The sequence below is a fragment of the Physeter macrocephalus genome, chromosome 18 (assembly GCF_002837175.3).
Source record: "Physeter macrocephalus isolate SW-GA chromosome 18, ASM283717v5, whole genome shotgun sequence".
Taxonomy (NCBI): Eukaryota; Metazoa; Chordata; class Mammalia; order Artiodactyla; family Physeteridae; genus Physeter; species Physeter macrocephalus.
In genome coordinates, this window is record NC_041231.1 from 21,923,688 (window position 1) to 21,945,264 (window position 21,577).

The following is a 21,577-nucleotide window of genomic DNA, read 5'->3' on the forward strand; positions in this document are numbered from 1 at the left end:
TCCCTAGTGGCGCAGTGGTTGCGCGTCCGCCTGCCGATGCAGGGGAACCGGGTTCGCGCCCCGGTCTGGGAGGATCCCACGTGCCGCGGAGCGGCTGGGCCCGTGAGCCATGGCCACTGAGCCTGCGCATCCGGAGCCTGTGCTCCGCAACGGGAGAGGCCACAACAGAGGGAGGCCCGCATACCACAAAAAAAAAAAAAAAAGTTTAAAACCTTTTCTTACTTGAAACATGCCAACACTTAAATCTACTTACAACTGTAAACTCAGAAGCCTTTCTTTTAAAATAATTCTCCCAAACTGTCTGTACTACCCATTCAAAACACTTAAATACGTACTTTTCCTAAACCTTCAAAGAGCTAACAACACTGTATTAATCAAATCTAAATCAGAAGCAACTGTAAGACTCTGCATTATTTTAAGAAAACTAGGACACTATTGACGTTTGAAAGACATTCAGTTTCAAAGATATTAAAACGTGGAAAAAACACACACTGATGAGGAATATTTACAAAAACTTAATTTTAAAACGTCATTCTGGGTAGCAAAGAGATTCTAGGGTTAAACTGTTAATTTAATAAAATTTGTAATTATGTCAAAATTTTCAGGTATATCTGGAATTTATATACATAGCAGAAAAAATTCAAAAAGCAAAATCTTAAAGCAATTTCAATTTTTTTCCCATCTAATCTAACCAAGCTCTACTGCACTTCACACATTATGAAGCTAGTATTACTTGACACTAAAGCTTTCACCTCCCCACCCAAAACTTAAAAATAGAAACGTATATCAAAAATGATAATTATTGACATCAGATTACTCTTAGGCTTACAGCATATGCTGACTTAAGGATCAACTGAAAAAAATTACTCTCTTAAGGAACTACATTTTTAAGTTTCCCCAGTCCTAATTTTAAAGATAAACTTAACATAGTTGATACCGGCAAATACTGATAAAAGCAGTGAGCAAAATATTAAATAAAATATAACACTTTTAAAATAATAAACACTATAACGGACTATGGTTTGTGTGCTCACCAGCGCATCCCAAGGTACCCAGCACAGTACCCAGTACAGAATATATGCTCAATAATCATTTGTTGACATCTCAATAAAGATTTGAAGAAACTTAAGCAAACTTGATACACAGAAATTACACAAAAACTAACTTGAAGAATAGTATATAACAAGGAAACCTCTGCATTCAGAAAACTTCACACCATCATTTTTTACATAAAATGTCACATAATATGCATTTACTATCACATAGTATGCATTCAATAAATCCCAGCCCCTTTTCCTTCCACTTTCTAACAGTGTACACCTAAAATGTTTACTTCATAAAACTCAATTAACATTAAAATATTTAAGAATACATCTGCATAAAACAATCCATATCTGAATGTAATCAGTAAATATAAAAAGACATACAAATCATTGGCGAATGTTACGGACTGTGTTTGTGTCCACCCATACGTCTTATGTTGAAGCCCCTAGCCCACAGTGTGATGGTATTTGAGGATAAGGCCTTTGGGAGACAATCATGAGTGTATGAGTGAGGTCCTGAGAGTAACACCCTCCTGATGGGACTACTACTTTTAGTAGAAAAAATGGGGGGTGTGGAGGGCAGGCAGGAGAGTGGTCCCCCATGCCCCACCCCCTCCATGTGTGGCCACAGCAAGAAGGTGACCTTGGGCAAGCCAGGAAGAGTTCTCACTAGAACCCAACCATGCCAGCACTGTGAGCTCAGACTTCCAACCTCCATAACTGTAAGAAAATAATTTCTGTTGTTTGAGCCACCCAGTCTACGGTATTTTCTTACAGTAGCCCAAGTTAAGACAGCAAGTCTACTACTTTGAAGGAACACTGACATATGATACAGAAGCATATAATGATCAAAAAACAAATTATGGCCTCTAAGGGCCTAGCCTGGTAGAAGAAATAATACTTATATTAAAGTACCCACACAGGGACTTCCCTGGTGGCGCAGCGGTTAAGAATCTGCCTGCCAATGCAGGGGACACGAGTTCAATCCCCGGTCCCGGAAGACCCCACACGCACAGAGCAACTAATCCCATGCGCCACAACTACTGAGCCTGTGCTCTAGAGCTACAGACCCACAACTATGGAGCCCACATGCTGCAACTACTGAAGCCCATGTGCCTAAAGCCCGTGCTCCGCAACGAGAAGCCACCACAATGAGAAGCCCGCGCACCACAAAGAAGAGTGGCCCCCACTCGCCGCAACTAAAGCCCACACACAGCAACAAAGACCCAACATGGCCAAAAATAAATAAATAAACAAACAAACAAATTTATTTATTTATTTATTTTTTTGTGGTACGCGGGCCTCTCACTGTTGTGGCCTCTCCTGTTGCGGAGCACAGCCTCCAGACGCGCAGGCTCAGCGGCCATGGCTCACAGGCGCAGCCGCTCCGCAGCAAATAAGCAAACAAACAAACAAATTTACTTTAAAAAAAAAAAAAAAAGGCCAATTGATGAAACCATTAAAAAAAAAAAAGGTACCCATACAGAGTAGAAAATGGTAAAATGAAAACTTTAGAAAGGCAAGATTACTATCTTGTTTTAAATACTAGGGAGTCGTAAAAACAAGCAAAACTGACAAAGGATAAATAGAATCTGGACTCAGGAAAAAAAGGGAAGAGAGAAAGCAAGCAAACTCAGAATTTTCACACATACACAAAGCTCAAAATTCTGATACCAATAATATTTTCTGCTTTTTTCTAAAGTAAGAAAAGAATATTTCTTTAACAGATGAAGACAAGATTCTTATTTTTCTCCCATTTAGATATTCAATCCAGCTCCTAACTTAGCGCCACGTTTTGAGCAAGGCAATTTCAGCATGCTCAAAGCCTACAGAACCACAAGTGGAAACAGACTAATAGAAAATATGATCAAAAAAAAAAAAAGAAAATATGATCAATGCATGTCATAAATATGATAGTTTCTACGGAGAAAAGGAAATCCAAGAGAGCTTCTCAGGAGATCTGTATGTATTTGAATGGAGCTGTCTGAACAGTCTTAAAAGACAAGTTGAAGTTATCCCATGAGGAAAAATGTCAGAGGCAACAAAAAGAAAGATGCTATTAGAGGGACTTCCCTGGTGGCGCAGTGGTTGGGAGTCCGCTTGCTAATGCAGGGGACACGGGTTCTGGCCCTGGTCCGGGAGGATCCTACATGCCGGGGAGCAGCTGAGCCCTTGCGCCACAACTACTGAAGCCCGGGAGCCTGGAGCCCCTGCTCCGCAACAGGGACAGGCCACTGTGGTGAGAGGTCCACGCACCGCAGCGAGGGGTGGCCCCCGCTCGCCGCAGCTAGAGAGGGCCCGTGCGCAGCAACGAGGATCCAACGAAGCCAAAAATAAATAAATAAATAAATAAAAATTTTTTGAAAACAGATGCTATTAGAATTTAATACTAGCAAAATAGAGCACTGCATACTCAGTGAACTGCAAGTCACTTGGCAAAGTTACATACAGTGGCAAGAGACAAATTGGTAAGGTAAAAAAAGCCCAGATCAAGAAACCAGTTTAAAGAATAAAACAGTATTTGCCTAACTAATAGGATAAAAGTATAAGAATGAATGATACAAACTAGTAATGCTATACAAGGGAGAATTCAAAGGAAACAGAGAAACAATACATCCTAGTTAGAACAGTCCTAGTCTATACCTGGTGTTCTGCCCAGTTTACCATGTGTATCATATTTAATGAAATATTATTATATAATAATATGCAGGTTTGGTAGACCTCTCTACTTTGTACTTCCAATTTCTCTCACCTTGTCAGACTGTTTGTGAAATGCATGAGTAATGAAGAGAGTCCTCACTTTAACACACAGTTAAATCTCAAAAATGACAAATATTTCTCACCTGTTCCGGGCTCAATTTAACCCTTCCCTTTCAAAGACAGTATTGCAGGGTGTGGCTATGGCAGCTAACTCCTTTGGAGGTGGGAGAAGTGGTCAACACTGCTGCCACTAATGCCCCATTGGTGTACTGGCCAGTTGTGTAGTGGCCTGTGACTCTGTGAGATACACACAGCTGCCAACCTATCAGTCAGCAGAGTTCATGGGTAATTACAGATTAGGTATATGCAGAGCAGTTAATTAAGACACAAAGCTAGCAATCCACCAATGAAGTGAGAAATTAAAGGTTCTCTCTCTCCCCTACGCATATATGAATGGTCCAATGAAGCTAGCTAATGGATATATTTGTGCAGTAATAAGAACTATGCATACTGCTCTCTGCTCCCAGATCCTAACAGAGCTCCTAAAACCCCTGAAAATAAAGGTCCTAGGAGAATCTTCTGTTGTAATATTTAGTCTCTGGCCCCAGTTCCTGACACAGAGCTACTAAATCCCTTGGAATTTCCTGGGTGATAGAAATGTCTTTTATTCTAATGAGGCAACTCTGACTCTTGGTAGGCTCCTAGATGGGGGCTGGTCACCAGAAAGATGGAGTCATGATTAGAAGCTTGGAACTTTCAACCCCACTTCCCACTGTCATTCTCAGGAGAGGGGCTAAAAGTGGAATTAATCATCGATCATGCCCACCTGATGAAGCCTCCATAAACATCTATCAACTATGGGGATCAGAGAGGTTCTGGGTTGGTGAGTAAGAATGTATCCACATACCGGGAGGGTGGTGCACCCAAACTCCACAGGCGTCTGTGCTCAGGACCCTTCTGGACCTCACCCTATGTATCTCTTCATCTGGCTACCCCTTCATAACCTTTAACATCCTGTGTAATATTAATAAACGAATAATTTAGACAGTAAACGTCCTGAGTTCTGTGAGCCACTCTAGCAAATTAACAGAACCTGAGGTAAGGGTCATAGAAACCTCTAATTTTTAGCCCGCTGGTCAGAAACACAGGTATAACAACCTGGACTTGTGACTGGTGTCTGAAGGAGGTAGGTAGGCGGCAGTATTGTGGGACTAAGCCCCTAACATGTAAGATCTGATGCTAACTCCAAGTAGAAAATGGCACTACTGAATTGTCGGAGACTCAGGTGGTATCACAGAACTGCCACATATCTAACGTCAAAATTGTTGTATGACCAGCAAGGAGAAAGAGTTCTAGACAATATTTGATTAGATAAAAGGCAAAACATTTGGGACTTTCATCTTAACTGAAAATCAGGAAAGAGAACACTTTAATTAAACTATCAAATCTTCAATAAGTAGTATTTATTTCCCCAAATCAGACTTTTCTAAGTTTGTCAAATAGAATCCTGAAAGGTATCAATAAAACTAGAAGCCTTGGTTAAAGACCTTGATGGTCTTATCATACCCATCACTGTTTTTATTTCACAGATCACAGAACAAAACTATGAGACACTTTTTAAAGCTTAACGTACGCTTTTTCCTATGGAGCAGAATCTTTCAACCTCAGCACTGAGATTTTGGGTCTGATAATGCTTTGCTGTTGGGTGTTACCCTGTGCAATGTAGCATTCTTGGCTTCATACTATATGCCAGTTGCGTTCCCCACTTGTAACAACCAAAAATGTCTCCAGACGTTGTCACCGCTGGTTGAGAACCACTGTTAAAAATTACTGAAAACAGAAAGTGAAATATTACAGAATTAAATGCAAATTTGAAGAAAAATCCCACATCTCAAAAATCTCACACATCTTCAATTACTTTTACTTAGACACCATCAGTATTTTACTTACATTTAAATAAAAGTATGTATTTATTCAAAACTAATTTTAAGACAGTAGGAAACAATCTCAAGATACGTCCCTTTTTGGGGGTAGTATTTTCATTTCTTCTGCTTGGCTAGGACTTTAGGACACTTTTGAGATCTCAGCGTATTCTCGGTATTCAGCCAACCTAAGGACAGAATGCAGTTTTGTTTTGTATTTTTTCTCTCAAACTAACTGGTTGTTTAGGCCTATTTACAAATAAATAGACCAGGACCACATGTCGGGGGTGGGGGGTGGGGATTTACCAGGACAAAATTTCAAATACAGTCATAAAAATGAAAGACATTGCTCATATTTTGTATTCGAAGTTCTTTTACTGATAAATATGCCTACCTGTCTTTGGAATGTGAATAAAAAGACAGATACATGCCAGAAATAACAATTCAATCCACCCATTGTAACAAAGACTATCCTTTGCTATACAGTTTAGACCATCCTTTTTAAACAACTTGCTGCTTGAGACTGTCTTTTCCTTTTTTTTTTGAAAATGAGAATTTTTTTTAAATTTTATTTTTGGCAGCGTTGGGTCTTTGTTGATGTGCGCGGGCTTTCTCTAGTTGCGGCGAGCGAGGACTACTCTTCGTTGCGGTGCGCGGGCTTCTCATTGTGGTGGCTTCTCTTGTTGCGGAGCACGGGCTCTAGGCACGCGGGCTCAGTAGTTTCCGCTTGCAGGCTTACTTGCTCCGTGGCGTGTGGGATCTTCCCGGACCAGGGATCAAACCCGTGTTCCCTGCACTGGCAGGTGAATTCTTAACCACTGCGCCACCAGCAAAGTCCTTGAGACTGCCTTAAACTCAAATTATTCCTAACACAACAAAAGTATAACTTATTTAGAAGTTAACATTATCAAGGTACTCTATTATTTTATCCATAAAAATCTAGCAAAAAAAACTAAGGAACAAATCATAGCTTAATAAATGAGGGAGACAGAAAACTACAAATAGCAATAAACAAATGGAAAGATGCTGGCATAAAATAAAAGAAAGCAAATTAAAATGAGATACCATTTTTCATCTATCAGATTTTCAAACTTAAAAGCCTAATAATGTTCTCTACTAATACTGGACAGGTAACTTTGATACACTGTTTCTATGGGCATATGTTGAAACAAAAAGATTTCTGAAGGCCAGATAATAATGCACATAAAGTCCAACCCATAAATCCCATTCTTGCATCTGTGCCAACATAATTCTGCTCACTTAAGCACTGTTTCGTTTTAACTGTAAACAATCTTTAAGACCATCAAAGTTGGGGTTCCCTGGTGGCGCAGTGGTTGCGCGTCCGCCTGCCGATGCAGGGGAACCGGGTTCACGCCCCGGTCTGGGAGGATCCCACGTGCCGCGGAGCGGCTGGGCCCGTGAGCCATGGCCGCTGGGCCTGCGCGTCCGGAGCCTGTGCTCCGCAACGGGAGAGGCCACGGCAGAGGGAGGCCCGCATACCACCATCAAAATGGACAGGTTAAATGAATTACAATACAGCCAAATGATGGAATACTATGCAACCCAAAAAATGATGCGCTTCAATAAGAGACACACAAATTGCAGAAGTATGACACTATATTTTTTAAAAGAATTAACATATATACACATATATGCATAGAAAAAAATCTATTAAGAATATACACGAGGCTTCCCTGGTGGCGCAGTGGTTGAGAGTCCACCTGCCGATGCAGGGGACACGGGTTCGTGCCCCGGTCCGGGAAGATCCCACATGCCGCGGAGCGGCTGGGCCCATGAGCCATGGCCACTGAGCCTGCGCGTCTGGAGCCTGTGCTCCGCAACGGGAGAGGCCACAACAGCGAGAGGCCTGCGTACCGCAAAAAAAAAAAAAAAAAAGAAAAAGAAAAAGAATATACACAAAACAGGTTAACAGTCTAGTTTGATTTTTCTTTTTTCCTGTGAGCACTTCTGTAATAAGAAAACTTTTAAAACTAGACAGGCTTATCTAAAGGAGTATTAATTTCCATAATCTTTGTACATGAGATTTTTCATCCTATGGGCACAGTAATAATTATTTAACTTATGTGATCCATTAAACTCAAAATGCAGTTATTCTCACCAAAATTCTTGTTAACCAATATGGAGATGTGAATTTTAAAAGCATATATATGATATTCTCCATATTTAAGATACTTTCAGAAACACTGAAAGTTCTACAAGTATTTATATTTACCACCCGTCCATATACTCACCTAATATCAATATTTTGTAATTTTTTAAAGTGGCCAAATCCTAGCTGTGGCATTCACTTCTGCCATATGCTAGAGCAACTAAGAGAGCAAAACCAAATGGCACAGACAATATTTACAAGAAAAGTGGATGACAAGGTAACAAGGTATTATCCCCGTGAACCCTCTAATATGAACAGTTAGGACAAGATTAGAGAGGTATTAATAGCTATACAGGAGCAAGAGAAAGACAACTTGTCTTACAACAGCTTATTAACAGGAAAACCCAGGGTTCACCAACAGTCTTCACTGGGGAAAAAAGAAAACCAGGCCACATTCTATCCACATTTAAGATTACTCCTTGCAGAAATACTCTTAATGTGCAAAGGCCCTAGAAAAGGTAGACTAGTTTCCACTTAAAGAACCACTTTGAGAAAAAAAATACCCACAATCTCAAAAGTTACCCTGGAGTCCTCATGAATAATATCCCTAAAATAAGACCAGAATAAAACTATCTCCAGAAATATTAAATTCACTTTAGCACAAACAATTCTGAATAGAAATATTTTGTTGTTAATAAAAAAGCTACCTCACCCGCCTTCCCAGCAGTATACAACACTGCCAAAATTACAAATACACCTGTAAGACCTCTTACATATCTCAAATTTCAAATCCTTCTATAATATGTAGTTTCTCATTTCATCACCTGTAAATATTATCACCTATCTCCCAATACTGCAAAGGTAAGACTTTGGGGTGACAGAATAACAAATCCAAGATGCATGTATTAAAGAGGCTTACACATTCCACCTAAAATACATACATTAGTTCATCACCTATATGCTTCATATGTATACTGCAAAATTACAATTACTGAAAGGTTTCAACATTTGGGGTTACCAGAAAATGATCAAAATCACAAATGTTAGGGTACATCAAGTCACCTACCTTACTGACCCTTTCAATAAATATCCCCTAACATAGTTTTTCTTAAACCACAAACCACCACACCCAACCTCCCCATACTTGCCACAATCCCTCCCCCAGGAAACCACCTGTGGTGTCAGTGCCTAGAAGGTCACATTATACCGTAGCAAAAGGAGGGGTGAACAGGTACGTGGGATCTGGCTTAGGTAAGCAGCATGAAACTCTTAGAATTTACAAAAGTAACAGAGGTAACAGATTCCTACCAAATGCATAGCTTCAAATTCTTAGTTTTGTAAGGATTCCAAAAAAGCTACAGTAAACAGGAAAGATGTGAGAAGACAACTAAACAAGTGACAAGTGGTATAAAGTACTGGTTATGGGAGAATCTGAAGTCAGAACGGCTGAGTTTAAATCCCAATTCTGTCACTCACCAGCTGCACAATCAAAATTATTTAAGTTCTGCAAGCCTCAGTATCCTTATTTTTAAAAAGGAGACACCTACTTTAAAGAGTAGTAGTGAAGATTAAATTAGGGTAGGCATATGAAACATCTGATAGTGTCTGGCACAAAAGAAATGTTCATTAAAAGTTTGCCTTTTAGGAAGAAAAAAAACCCGATAACCCAAAACAGAAGTTCTTATGTGAAAATCCTAGTCCCTTAAAGATTTCTGATTCACCACTTTAAAATCTATCAAAGACTCTAACTAGGTAGGAGTACTCACAAGCACCACATACAACAAAAAATAACATTAGGAGAATAAGATTTAAAGAGTCAAATACTCAAGAGGCTCCACCCCCTGCAGGGAGCCCAGACAAATCACAGGGAGATAGTTCAAGTACAGGCATGCACAAGTCTAAGTCAGACCTGGCTACAGGAAGGAAGGAAACGATAATAGCTGAAGCAAAGTTTTGGCAAGTAAAATGAAAAAGCTAGCTCAGTCACAAGTATAAAGAAGCTTGATGAGATTAGGGAACTCTTGGACCTGAAAACAGATCACTGTTACTCGTCAGTATGTTTTCATTCTTAAGATTTCATTTCAGTAAGCTGCAAAAACTTTTAAGTATCAAAACTGGTATCAAATACGTGTTATTTTTACCATGAATTTTTATTTTTTATATCACAGTATATAAACAAGGCATCTAGGATTTGTTGAATGCCTGCTATTTCACAAAAACTCTGCGACCTACGTACTGCTATTCATACTTTCAGCTGGGGAACAGAGGAAAAGAGGGCGTAGGTGACTAACTTGTTCCATCATGGTCATTTAAACAGGTGACAATGAAACTAAAATTTTAACCAGGACAGCCTGCTAACCTAGAGTCAAGCAGATTATAAGCACAGAGACAACAGAGTTACCTCGACATACACAGCTCCAAGTGTGTCTTCACTCTACAATAAAGCTATCCCCCTCACCCCCTCCCCAACAAAGTCAAACTGGTAAGTGGTAACAAAAAAGCCGTACTCGAACTACCACATATATGGCACATTTTTTAAAAGCAATACGTCACTATTACTATTATTTTACATTTTTACTAACTGAGACTTAAATTAGCTCTTATACACTTTACAGTCAATGGTGTATGTTCTCAATAATATTCAATCTATTTTGGTAGGAATGGAGTTTGGAGGGTGGTTACAAGAAGTGCCAAACCCAGGCAGCCTGATATACGAAAAGGATCGCTGTGGGTGAAACCAGAGAACAAAGATGAGCAACTGAACACATCTGAAGGCCTAGCAAAAATGAAGATCTAAAACACATTTCTCACATTCAACAGGTATTTTAAAGTACAATGCTTTCACAGGCGTATGTATTAAATGAAATAACAGCCAACATTCTCCCCTTCAACTGTCTATACTGTTTTAGTAAGTGATTTAAGTTTTTTTGCTACTGATACTCATTTAGGTAGACAGACACAAACGTACACACACACTCACTCACTCACCACCCCCCCAGTAATAAACTCCCATATCAGAAAGGTAAAGACCTACAGTCCACAGAACAAAGGGAAACCACTGTAAATTCTGGACCATAAATTCCTCATCTTCTTACTGACGTTTTGAAGCCACATGAAGTTGGTGACAGGCTTCCAGTAATAGTCCATAAGCATTATGAACTCCAATTTATTAGCAGGCACAAAGAGGATCTCTGGATATAGAAAAAAAGGCACACATGTAGGTAACACTAAGACAGACACTCTGGGCACCGCTTTGTGGCTCTCATGAGTTAGTGGTAACACTGACTGGTCTCTCTCATCCAAGTACAGAAAAGTGATTCTCAATTTTTTTACTGCCTCCAAACCACTAACCTATGTAACATACTCCCAAGAGGTAACATCTTCACCATCAGCAGACATTTAACGACAATCACTCTGCCCGTGCCCCACCCTTTACCACTGTTACTGCAATACCACCCCTGGTAACTACTGCCACAACACAGACTCCCACAGTCTTCTGAAATGGAAGGAAACTTGGAAATCATCTTTTATAAGCTCCTCATTCAGTACCTGAGGGAAGTGTGGCCCACAGTAAATTAAGTGACTCACTGGAGACTAAAATAGTAGCTATGGGGAGGAGGGGGTTGTCACTATGCACTAGTCAAAGCGTTAAGCACTTATAAAGTATAAGTGAATCCCCATAACATCCTTTTAGATGGATTTACTTTATTTCCCATATCTTACAATAAGGAAATTAAGGCACAGAGAAGTTGGCCTTGGTGACAGAGTAACTAAGTGGTAGAGCTGGGAATTCAAACCCAGGCCTGTCTTGTGCTCTCGTGACTCTCCAACCATAACTCTTTCCACAAGATTAAGTACCTCAGACTTGTTTCATGTGCCAAATGCACTCTATTTATGCCCAACACACAGACAATTCTAACTTTTACCCTCTCCCAAATTTTAGTATCTATAGCTACATATTTTCATTTATTCAAGTCCTCACAAAAGCTGAGGCAACTACATGGTATAAACCCCATTTCTGAAGTGAGGAAACAAGCTCACAAATTATTTGCCCTAATTCACACAGCTAATTCTGACAAGCTAATTTCAAAATCAAGCCATGCTCCTTCCCAGAATGACGTTACCACACGCTAACTCTCATGAAATTAGAGGACTAGCCAACTATTAGTAAAAAATGGACTGAACATGGAAAATATGAACTCACCTGCACACCAAAAAGACTATTTGAAGTTAATTCCAGTCAGAAAACAGAGTCGACACATGTAGCTTCCAGCGCATCACGCAGTAGATTTTGTACACCGTACATGACACATCAGATTTACAGGTTTGATGTGATGAAACAAATGAAAACAACTACAATTTTCTTCATGTTCCTATCTTAATCACTGCAGTTACTAAAATATTTAGATGCAAAAGGGCAACCATTTAACTAATATCTACTGAAAATCTACTGTGCTTCCTCTGTGTACCAATGTGATAATGGTACATGATAGGAATTTAGGTGGCACATGGGTAATTCATATTAATTAATACTTTAGTATTTACAGATTTTAAAATGACATAGAAAAATATAACTAATGCAACAAACTACTGGTTTCAGACCTCCTTATTTCTCACAAAACTAAGAGGAAGAAATTAACATGTTGATTATACTTCTGGGGAGGGGTCAAATGAGGGCTTAATCTCTATCTGTAGTATTCTTCCATCTTAAAAAAAATCTGAAGAAAAGTAAGCTGACCTCAAAAAGAGCATTAAGTAAATAATTATACAGATGCTACAAGGATGTGGCAAAAAATCCCAAAGGTAGTTATGTGAAACTGACATTTTAGAAATAATGTTCAAGTGTTCGATACTATGTTAGACAAAACAAACTTCCCTCCCTAAAGAAAGCCACAGAAGAAGGATCTAACAGTCACATAGACTTAAGGAGATTTTATTTATAATAATGCAGATCTCAGTTGTTGATTACTACTACTTTTTAAGTAACTTTTATTTTCTTAGTAGTATTTCAAAATTGCTGAACACAAAGAGTTTGAAATTGCAGGGAGGAAAAAAAAGTAGACTCAATATAAGCATTATCAACAAAATAACAACTACTATTATTGAGTAAATAATGCTAACACTGTTTATGAAGCAGTGTATTTCCGTGTATTACATACTCATGCTATGAGGTACTACTATTATTCCCTTTTATAGATGAGGAAACTAACTTAACAGGGACTGACTTAAAAAGTTCTCTTAGGGACTTCCCTGGTGGCGCAGTGGTTAAGAGTCTGCCTGCCAAGGCAGGGGACATGGGTTCGAGCCCTGGTCCGGGAAGATCCCACATGCCACAGAGCAACTAAGCTCGTGCGCCACAACTACCGAGCCTGCGCTCTAGAGCCTGCGAGCCACAACTACTAAGCCCGCGTGCCACAACTACTGAAGCCCGTGCGCCTAGAGCCTGTGCTCCGCAACAAGAGAAGCCACTGCAATGAGGAGCCCGCGCACCACAACGAAGAGGAGCCCCGCTCGCCACAACTAGAGAAAGCCTGCGTGAAGCAACGAAGACCCAACACAGCCAAAACTAAATTAAAAAAAGAAAAAAAAAAGAAAAAGTTTTCCTAAATAGTGTAATTCTGAGAGGATGGCAGAGGTGCTACAATTTTTCATCTCTCCAAAACCCCTTATGTCAAACGTAACTAGACAGCAAACCCAAAACCAATAAGCAAAAATATTTACAACAAAACTCCCTGACAAGGTTATCTCACAAACCCCAAAATGTAAGTTAATGAGGAAAAACTTATGGTCAGATGACCTGTACCATTATCAGAATCTGTACAAGAGAAAACAGAAGTCATAGTGAGCTGGAAGGGCCTACAAATAGGAGAACCACAAAATAACCAACAGGTGTTCACAAGAAATCATGGGAGGTCAATGTGAGAACAGTAGCTGAAACTGAGGTAGGTTTTGCCCACTCACAGTAGTAAGTGAAGAGATAGGACCTCCAGTGAGGGCTGAAAGGGACAAAGTCTTGCTTCATGAGCTCTTGAAAGTGACCCACCAGAGCTTCCATCCAGAGGAGACCCCAAAGACAAGAGAAAGAGACAACAGAGATGAAGGAAAGACAAGGTCCAAATAAAAGTATTGACAGAACAGAGCCTAGAAATTTCAGAAAGAACGCTCCATATTCTAACACTTCACAAAAATAATGAGCAAACTCTGTGAAGTTAGGACAGCTACTCTGAACCATGCCTCCTCCTCAAAGTGCAGAAAAACTATTTTCACATAAAAATGCAAAACAGAAAAATATCAAGGTCAAATCTAATATGAAATTGTTGTAAGAAAAAAGGAGAATAAGGAGCAAAATAACATCCCTCAAGACAGCAAAGGGAAGCTAGAAAGACTTGCTCAGAAACAGATCAAAACCTTATACTATTTTCAAAATGAGCTAAACACATTGAGAAAAATGATACAAGTAAGAATTAGAGAAACTCAGAAAACGAAGCAATAGAATACAGCAAAGAATCAGAAAAGAAAGAATTACTTCAGGAAATAAAGACTAAACTAGAAAGCACACAAGAACAAATGATCACAACGCAGTAAGAATCCTTCAAAAGAGGAAATTTTAAAAAAACAAAATGGAATTAAATTTAAAATTTCACTTTAAAAGACACTGTGAAGAGAATAAAAAGACAAGCCACACAGTGGTAGAAAGTATTTGCAAACCACATTAATAAAGAATTTGTATCAACAACATATAAAGAACTCTCAATACCCAATAACAAATCAAACAACCCCATTTTAACATGGGCAAAAATGTAAAGAATCAATTTACTAAAGGAGATATACAAACAGCAAATAAACACATGAAAAGATGCTCAACATCATTAGTCATTAGGCAAATACAAATTAAAACCACTATACAATAGGCACCTATTAGAATATCTAAGGTGAGAAAGATTAACCATACTAAGTGTTAGAAAGGATGTGGAGAAACTGATCTCAACTCCCATGATACTGGTGGAAAAGCAAATTGGCACAATCACTCAAGAAAACAGCTCAGTAGTTTCTAAAGTTAAACATACACGTACCATATGATCCAAACATTCCACTCCTGGATGGATTTTTACCCAAGGAAAAAAAAAAATGCATACAAAGACACATACACAAATGTTCACAGTAGCTTTGTTTAATAAAGAAAAAACTGGGGCTTCCGGGGTGGCACAGTGGTTAAGAATCCACCTGCCAATGCAGGTGACATGGGTTCGAGCCCTGGTCCGGGAAGATCCCACATGCCGCGGAGCAACGAAGCCCGTGCGCCACAACTACTGAGCCTGCGCTCTAGAGCCCGTGTGCCACAACTACTGAAGCCCGCGCGCCTAGAGCCCGTGCCCCACAACAAGAGAAGCCACCACAATGAGAAGCCCGTGCACCGCAAAGAAGAGTAGCCCCCACTCGCCTCAACTGGAGAAAGCCCGTACGCAGCAATGAAGACCCAATGCAGCCAAAAATAAATAAATAAAATAAATAAAAAAAAAAAAAGGAAATAATCCAAATGCCCATAAACTAGTGAATGAAGCAAGAACTGTAGGATATCCATGTAATGAATACAACTCAGAAATAAAAAGGAATGAATTGCTGATTTCTGAACAATGTGGATCAATCTCAAATTATGTGGAGTAAAAAAAGGCAGACAAAGAATATACTGTATGATTCCATTTATATAAAATTCCAGAACATGCTAACTAATCTACAGTGACAAAAAGCAGATCGTTAGTTGCCTGAGGGGAGGAGAGCACGCACTGGGAGGGGAGATTACAAAGGGCATGAGGAAACTTCTGCGAGTAATGGATATATTCTCCACCTTGAGCGTGATGATAGTTTCATGAGTGTAGACGTCAAAATTTACTAAACTATATATTTTCAGTAAACGAAGCGTACTGTTTTCAATAAATGAAGGTTTTAAAAATAAGCGTTATTAAGTAAAGCTATTTTCTAAAAACAGAAATGAGGAAAAAAATCCAGGAATTCTTACCTTAAGAAACTCATCCATCCTAAAACATCAAAAAGATCTGAACTGCTATCTTTTAGATTTTCATTCTCATATTTACAGTCTTAGAAGTTAGAAAAAGCTCAGTTTAGCCATAAATGATGACAGAAACTGCAAATTTCAGTATCAAAAGTTAAGGCATGCCCATGTTGATTTAAAAAAACAAAAAACCAACAAAGGGGGCTTCCCTGGTGGCGCAGTGGTTGAGAGTCCGCCTGCCGATGCAGGGGACACGGGTTCGTGCCCCGGTCCGGGAAGATCCCACATGCCACGGAGCAGCTGGACCCGTGAGGAGCCTGTGCTCCACAACGGCTAAATAAAGCTAAATGTAAAAACACCAGCTGTTTAAATCGTAAATTAAAAAATATTTTCCAAACTCCATAAAGAATCTAACACCACCAATCATTTTAATACAAAATACTCTCAGTAAATGTACAAAGAACTAAAGATTTGGGGGGGTGGGAGGGGTGGACAGGGATGGGACAACGGATGACCTTTGGGGGATGGGACAACTGATGACCTTTTTAAGTCTTCTCTCAGGACAAATAATTGTCCAGAAAAATCAGCTTGAATTTCCCTAGCCACTTACTGATCCAGTCTAACAGGATATTAAAGAGCTTTCTTGCAGAAACTTTCAACTATTTATACATTTACAGCCAAAGTATTTTATCAAAAAGGGATGGCAGTTTGTACACACCTGGTAAGAGGTGTTAAGTATTTAACTCCAAATAATCTTGTTTATCAAAACTATGAAGTAAAATGCTTTTCCTCTTGATACTGTAGAGAGGTATAAGTTTGGACCAACTAGCAATCAATATAAATACAAATTACTTATTCTGCATCAATTTTTTAAAATCAAGATGTTCTAAGCGACTATAATTCAGAGGCAAAAACTACCTTTCTTTCCTGAAGGGTTCCATTTTTTAAAAGCACTAAATAGAAATTTAAGATTGAACACATCACAGTCACATTCCTAAGGTGACTGGTAATTTTAATAAGCACCAAGTTTCAGCTTGTCTGCATGACCATTAAAGAGGGTTGTTTTTTTTTTCCTTTCTAAAATCAGGCCAGTTATTAGAAGGCTACGCTGCAACCATAAGCAAATCTTGTGAGAAATGAACATTTGCTAATAAAGCCAAAGAAAGTATACATCATTTGCTGAAGCTTACACTCTTTTATTAGGCCTCAAAAAGAATTTTAAAACTAGGCATGAAGTAGAGGAGCCAAAAGAAAGCCCACTCTTTAAAACTACCCCCCAAAAAAACCTCTCCCCTTCCTGTTCCCTGCCTCCTACACAAAAGACTACAAGGCACCAAATCTGCAGTGCGCCCTACAAATAAAGTTAGCCTGAGTGTGAAAACAACTCCTGCCAAACTACACACAACAATGAACTGAAATGTTCCTCTGAAAACAGTGCTAACTTCATAGTATAAGTTTCAGATTCACAGCATTTGGAAACAAGCCTAATAAAATGCTGAGCGTATGTTAACAAGTTAGCTATCCTAGAAAGTTTACAGGACAGTCAAGACTGTAGCATCTGGAATTTGTCAGATAATCACCCTGAGTGCTCAGGAGAATAAATATTAGTGACACTTCAAGCACCCACATATATAAATATGACAACAAAAGGTTGGATACAGGACAATATGAGAAAATACCACCAATAAAAGAATCTGAAACAGAATCAAAGCCACAAAATTCTGGAAATAAGCCTGTTTGTTATGGCCAAAAACAGTCATAATGGAACATGCATTCTTCTTTTTCTCTGGCTCTTCTAGACTAACACATCCTAAATGCGCAAAAGCATAAAGAAAATTTTAACAAAGTTTTAAAATTCGTTACAGAGCACGTATAAAGTAAATAAAGCATATACACTTAGCAAATGCTTTAAATTACTGGAGCTTGTGCAGTTTAGACAGATGGAGTATTCAGTGCTTCTGAAATACACTTCTGTCCCTTTCCTGAGCAATTCTGAAGGATACACAGATCTATAACAACGATTACATGTTTTCAACTCACATTGTTTCTCCAGTCTTGGCTACATGACAAAGAAACTGATCCAGGACCGGACAAACTTCCTTTTTCCCCCTCTTCTCAAAATCTAGATAAAGGAAGAAATAAAAGTTATTAGTATTTCTAAAAGTCCACCAACCATTTCCAATGCCTTCTAACAACAAACTTTCCTCCCAGTCCTTCCTCATATTAAGCAGCAATGAAAAATTTTTTTTTAATTTAAAAAAGCCTCTCAACGAAATACCCACCTCTTACTCTCCAATTTCAAATGTCACTCTTCACAGGTAACGAGACCCCTCCTAAACGGGGCACTCAACTTCGCCACAAACCAGCCCTAACGCAGTGCTTCTCAAAGTGTGGTCCGGGGGAACACCAGGACCACATTCATCTCAGAGACCGGCTAAAATACAAACCCCAGATCCCGACCCCACAGACTGTTTATTTACGTGAAGTTCATAAATCTGCGTTTTAAGAAAACACCAGCTCCCTCTCGTAGCCGTCCTCCAATGATCCTGGGTATCAAAGCCTAATTCTCAGAACGCTGAAATCATGCTCTCCTAAGTTTGAGAACCACTGTTCTCAAGCCTGTTGCTTGGAAGGCGAGCAATTCAGAGCCGGGAAGGCGACCACCTGAGAATGAGGGCGCGTGGAAAGATGACTTCAGAAGCCCTGAAAAAGGCTCCCTGAGACACTTGAAAGTTGCTTTGCCGCCCCCTCTCCTCCCCCACCCCCGAAACCTTTCACTTTTCTTCTCCCCCCCGTGGCCCGGCGTGCGGGGGCCTGATGGAGAACGAAGCCAGCCTGGGAGGGAGCTGCGGGCCCAAGACCCGTGCCCCGGGAGTGGGAGAGGGGCCGGGGCCCCCGCGAGAGCTTCCCGGCTCCCCTCCCCCAGCCCAGACGCCGGCGGCCAACACAAAGCCCAGAGCGGGGCGGGAGGGAGCTGCCCACGGGGCTCCCCGCCCCCGGGGAAGCGGGAGGGGGATGGGAGCCGGGGAAGCGCGCCCTCCCCCCCCGAGCCCGGCCCGGCCCCGCGGAACCACTTGCCCCGAAGGGAGACAGGACCGCGGAGCGTGAGAAGGAAGGGAGAGGGGGCAGCTACCCCCACCTTTCAGCGCCTCCTGCAGCCTCTCGACGTCCATGGCTTCCCGGAGTCCCTCGCAGCCTCCGCCTCCTTCCGCGGGTCTCCCGGAGACTGGAAGGCCTCCCCCCACCCCCCCGAGGCCCTCCCCCTCCCTCGCACACACTCCGGCACGCAGGCGACCGGGGGGGGCACCGAAGGGAGCCGGGGGAAGCGAGCCTGAGAGCGAGACCAACAGAGCGAGCACCTCCCCGAGCCGCTACCACCAGCCCTCCAACATGGCGCCCGGCACGTCATCGCGCGCACGCTACCCGCCGCCGTCCTCGCGCCCGCGGCGCGCCCAGACCCGGAACCCGAGAGCGCGTGCGCGGTGAGGCGTGGGGCCCCCGGCAGTTCCCCGCAGAGCCGGCAGGGGCGGCCGCCCCGCCTCTTCCCGAGGACGGCCCTAGCTACCTGCGCCGACCTGAAGACGGAGTGGGCTAGGCAGGGGGGTGGGACGCAGACCCCCTGGATGTGAGTCCTTGCTAGCCATTTGCTAGCTGTGTGACCTTGAGCAATTTACTGAGCCTCTCTGAGTCTCACTTTCCCCATCTGTACGATGAAAGCACTAGTATGGACCACCCTATAAGGTGGCTGCGAAAATCAAGTGAGAGTGTGTACAATTAGCGGTCAGAGTACGCATTTTAAAAGCACTCAGTATTACTAGTAATCGTAGCAAAAATACCTCCTTGCCTGAATCCAAAGCTCATCGATGACCGACCCTGGAAGAGAAGCAGTGCACACACCAAAGGGATGAAAAGCTTAGGCAATGGAACCAGCTGGATTTAAAGCCCAACTCAACTGTTTACTCCCTGTCTGACGTACTTAAACTCCGGTAGCCTCAGTTACCTCATCTACAAAATGGGAGTTTGTAAAACAGCCCTGAGACTTGAGTGAAACGGCGATGATGAAGCACTGAGCGCACAGGGTGCCTGGAACTTAAGCACTCAGTTAATGTGGCCGCTGTTTTTATTATCATTATGATTTTGATTACATTACGTAAGCACCCAGGAAGTTAGAGAGGGCAGAGACCTCAGAAGTACTCTCCCGCCCTGACATTTTACAAATGGGATAGCTGAGGCACGGAGAGCTAGTCTGGCAGTAGAATCCAGAATATCTGGCAACTAGCTAGTGTGTGGACATTTTTATTATCCTCTCATGTCTGTGAGCTTTTCAAGAAAAAGATACTGAACTGTTCCACCTTCTCTTCTCAAAGCCTAACACAAATCTGTGAAAGGAAGGAAGGGAGAGAGGGAGGAAGGGAGGACAGAAAGCTATTTCTTGACTGGTGTTAGAAGGTGCAAATTTGGACACAGCCATCACAAGTGTTGACCCTCTTAAAAGATAATGGCTCTGACCCTGAACCTAGGTGGCAGATGTAGGCAAAAGACCCCCCTGCAAAAAAATACTTTTCTGGATTTTGCCATCAGAGAACCAGTCCCTAGTATCTTGAGACCCTTTCACTGTTCTAAGCATCCTGCTCAGTTACAAATAGCCTTGCAGGGCATGTATTAGGGTGGCATCATCACAGTGGGCCACCACTTTCAATGCCCTGGATTTAGTTTCTTATGGTCCTTTCCAGTCTGAAGGAGCCGATCCTCTACATAGCAAAGCTCAGCCACCACTCTCTCTGCCACCCGGTACTCTCTTTAAGCAGGTGTCTTCCCCTATGGCCTGTGCAGGACAATACAGTTGCCACTAGCCATGTGTGGGTATTTAAATTTAAATTAATTAAAATTAAATAAAATTTAAAATTCAGTTCCTCAGGCACACTAGCCGCATTACATGTGTTCAACAGGCCCATGTGGCTAGTGACTTTTGCACTGAGAGAAGATTCCATGATTGCCAAAAGTTCTTCTGGAACTTTCTGTTAGAGAACGTACCATGCTAATTTCTTCCACCTTGCTCTGTCCCTTTTCATCAGCTGTTCTCCTCACTTGGAGATGCCTCAACTTCCAAAAACTGGATAAGGTCCATGAAAGGAGACAAAGTACACACAGCAGTGACAGCCAAAGGGAATCAGGGAAAGTTTCCCTAGAGGAAGTAGAAGCCTTTAAGCTTGAGAGCTGAATTCTGCGAGGAAGGAAGCCAAGTGAAGTGGAGAGGAGACGCTTTCAAAGAGAAAAACCCTAGGTGCACGGGCGCTGGAATGAGACAGAAGAGCCAGGTAGGTTCAGTCTGGCTTAAGCTGAGAGTGCAAGGGCAGAAGCAAGGGATGAGGCTGAAGAAATATTTTCTTTGGTTCATTTCTTCCTTCTTCCTTGGAATTCTTCTCTAGCCAGCATGCTTCCCAATGTCTGCGATTGCTAGAGCCTCCTATTGGTACTAACTCCCTTAGAGCAAAACAGAATAAAATGTGACGTCCAGCCTCCACGAATGACCCTGAAGATCCTAGCCTCCTGGGGTTCATGCCCCAGTGTGGTCCTCTCCCAGGTGAATCAGGGAGAGCGGGCCGGTGTGAACAATAAGCGTGGCGGAAGGGACGGTACTTGACTTCTGGGGCTAGGTCATGAAAGGTGCTGAGGCTTCTGCTCTGGGCTGTTGGACTGCTCTTTCTAGAGGAAGCCAGCTGCCATGTCACAAGAACATCAGAGCAGCCCTGTGCAAACGCCCAAATGGAAAGGATTGATGGCTTTAACG

The 21,577-nt window shown here is 41.5% G+C and overlaps 1 protein-coding gene across 6 annotated transcripts in view; it reads right to left on the reverse strand.

The window, feature by feature from the left end:
* Window positions 1-19,160, reverse strand: part of PPP4R2 (protein phosphatase 4 regulatory subunit 2) — a 55,700-nt gene extending 36,540 nt beyond the window's left edge. For 2 of the 6 annotated variants that reach the window (XM_028478883.2, XM_024124007.3), the window contains exons 1-2: window positions 18,926-19,160; window positions 17,827-17,908 (exon numbers count right to left, since the gene is read on the reverse strand). In XM_028478883.2, coding sequence (XP_028334684.1) covers window positions 17,827-17,908; window positions 18,926-18,959 — 116 coding nt within the window. In that variant the 5' untranslated portion in view covers window positions 18,960-19,160. The other 4 variants (XM_028478884.2, XM_055079432.1, XM_007104928.4 and 1 more) reach the window with 4 other exon arrangements.
* Between the last annotated feature and the right edge of the window lie 2,417 nt (window positions 19,161-21,577).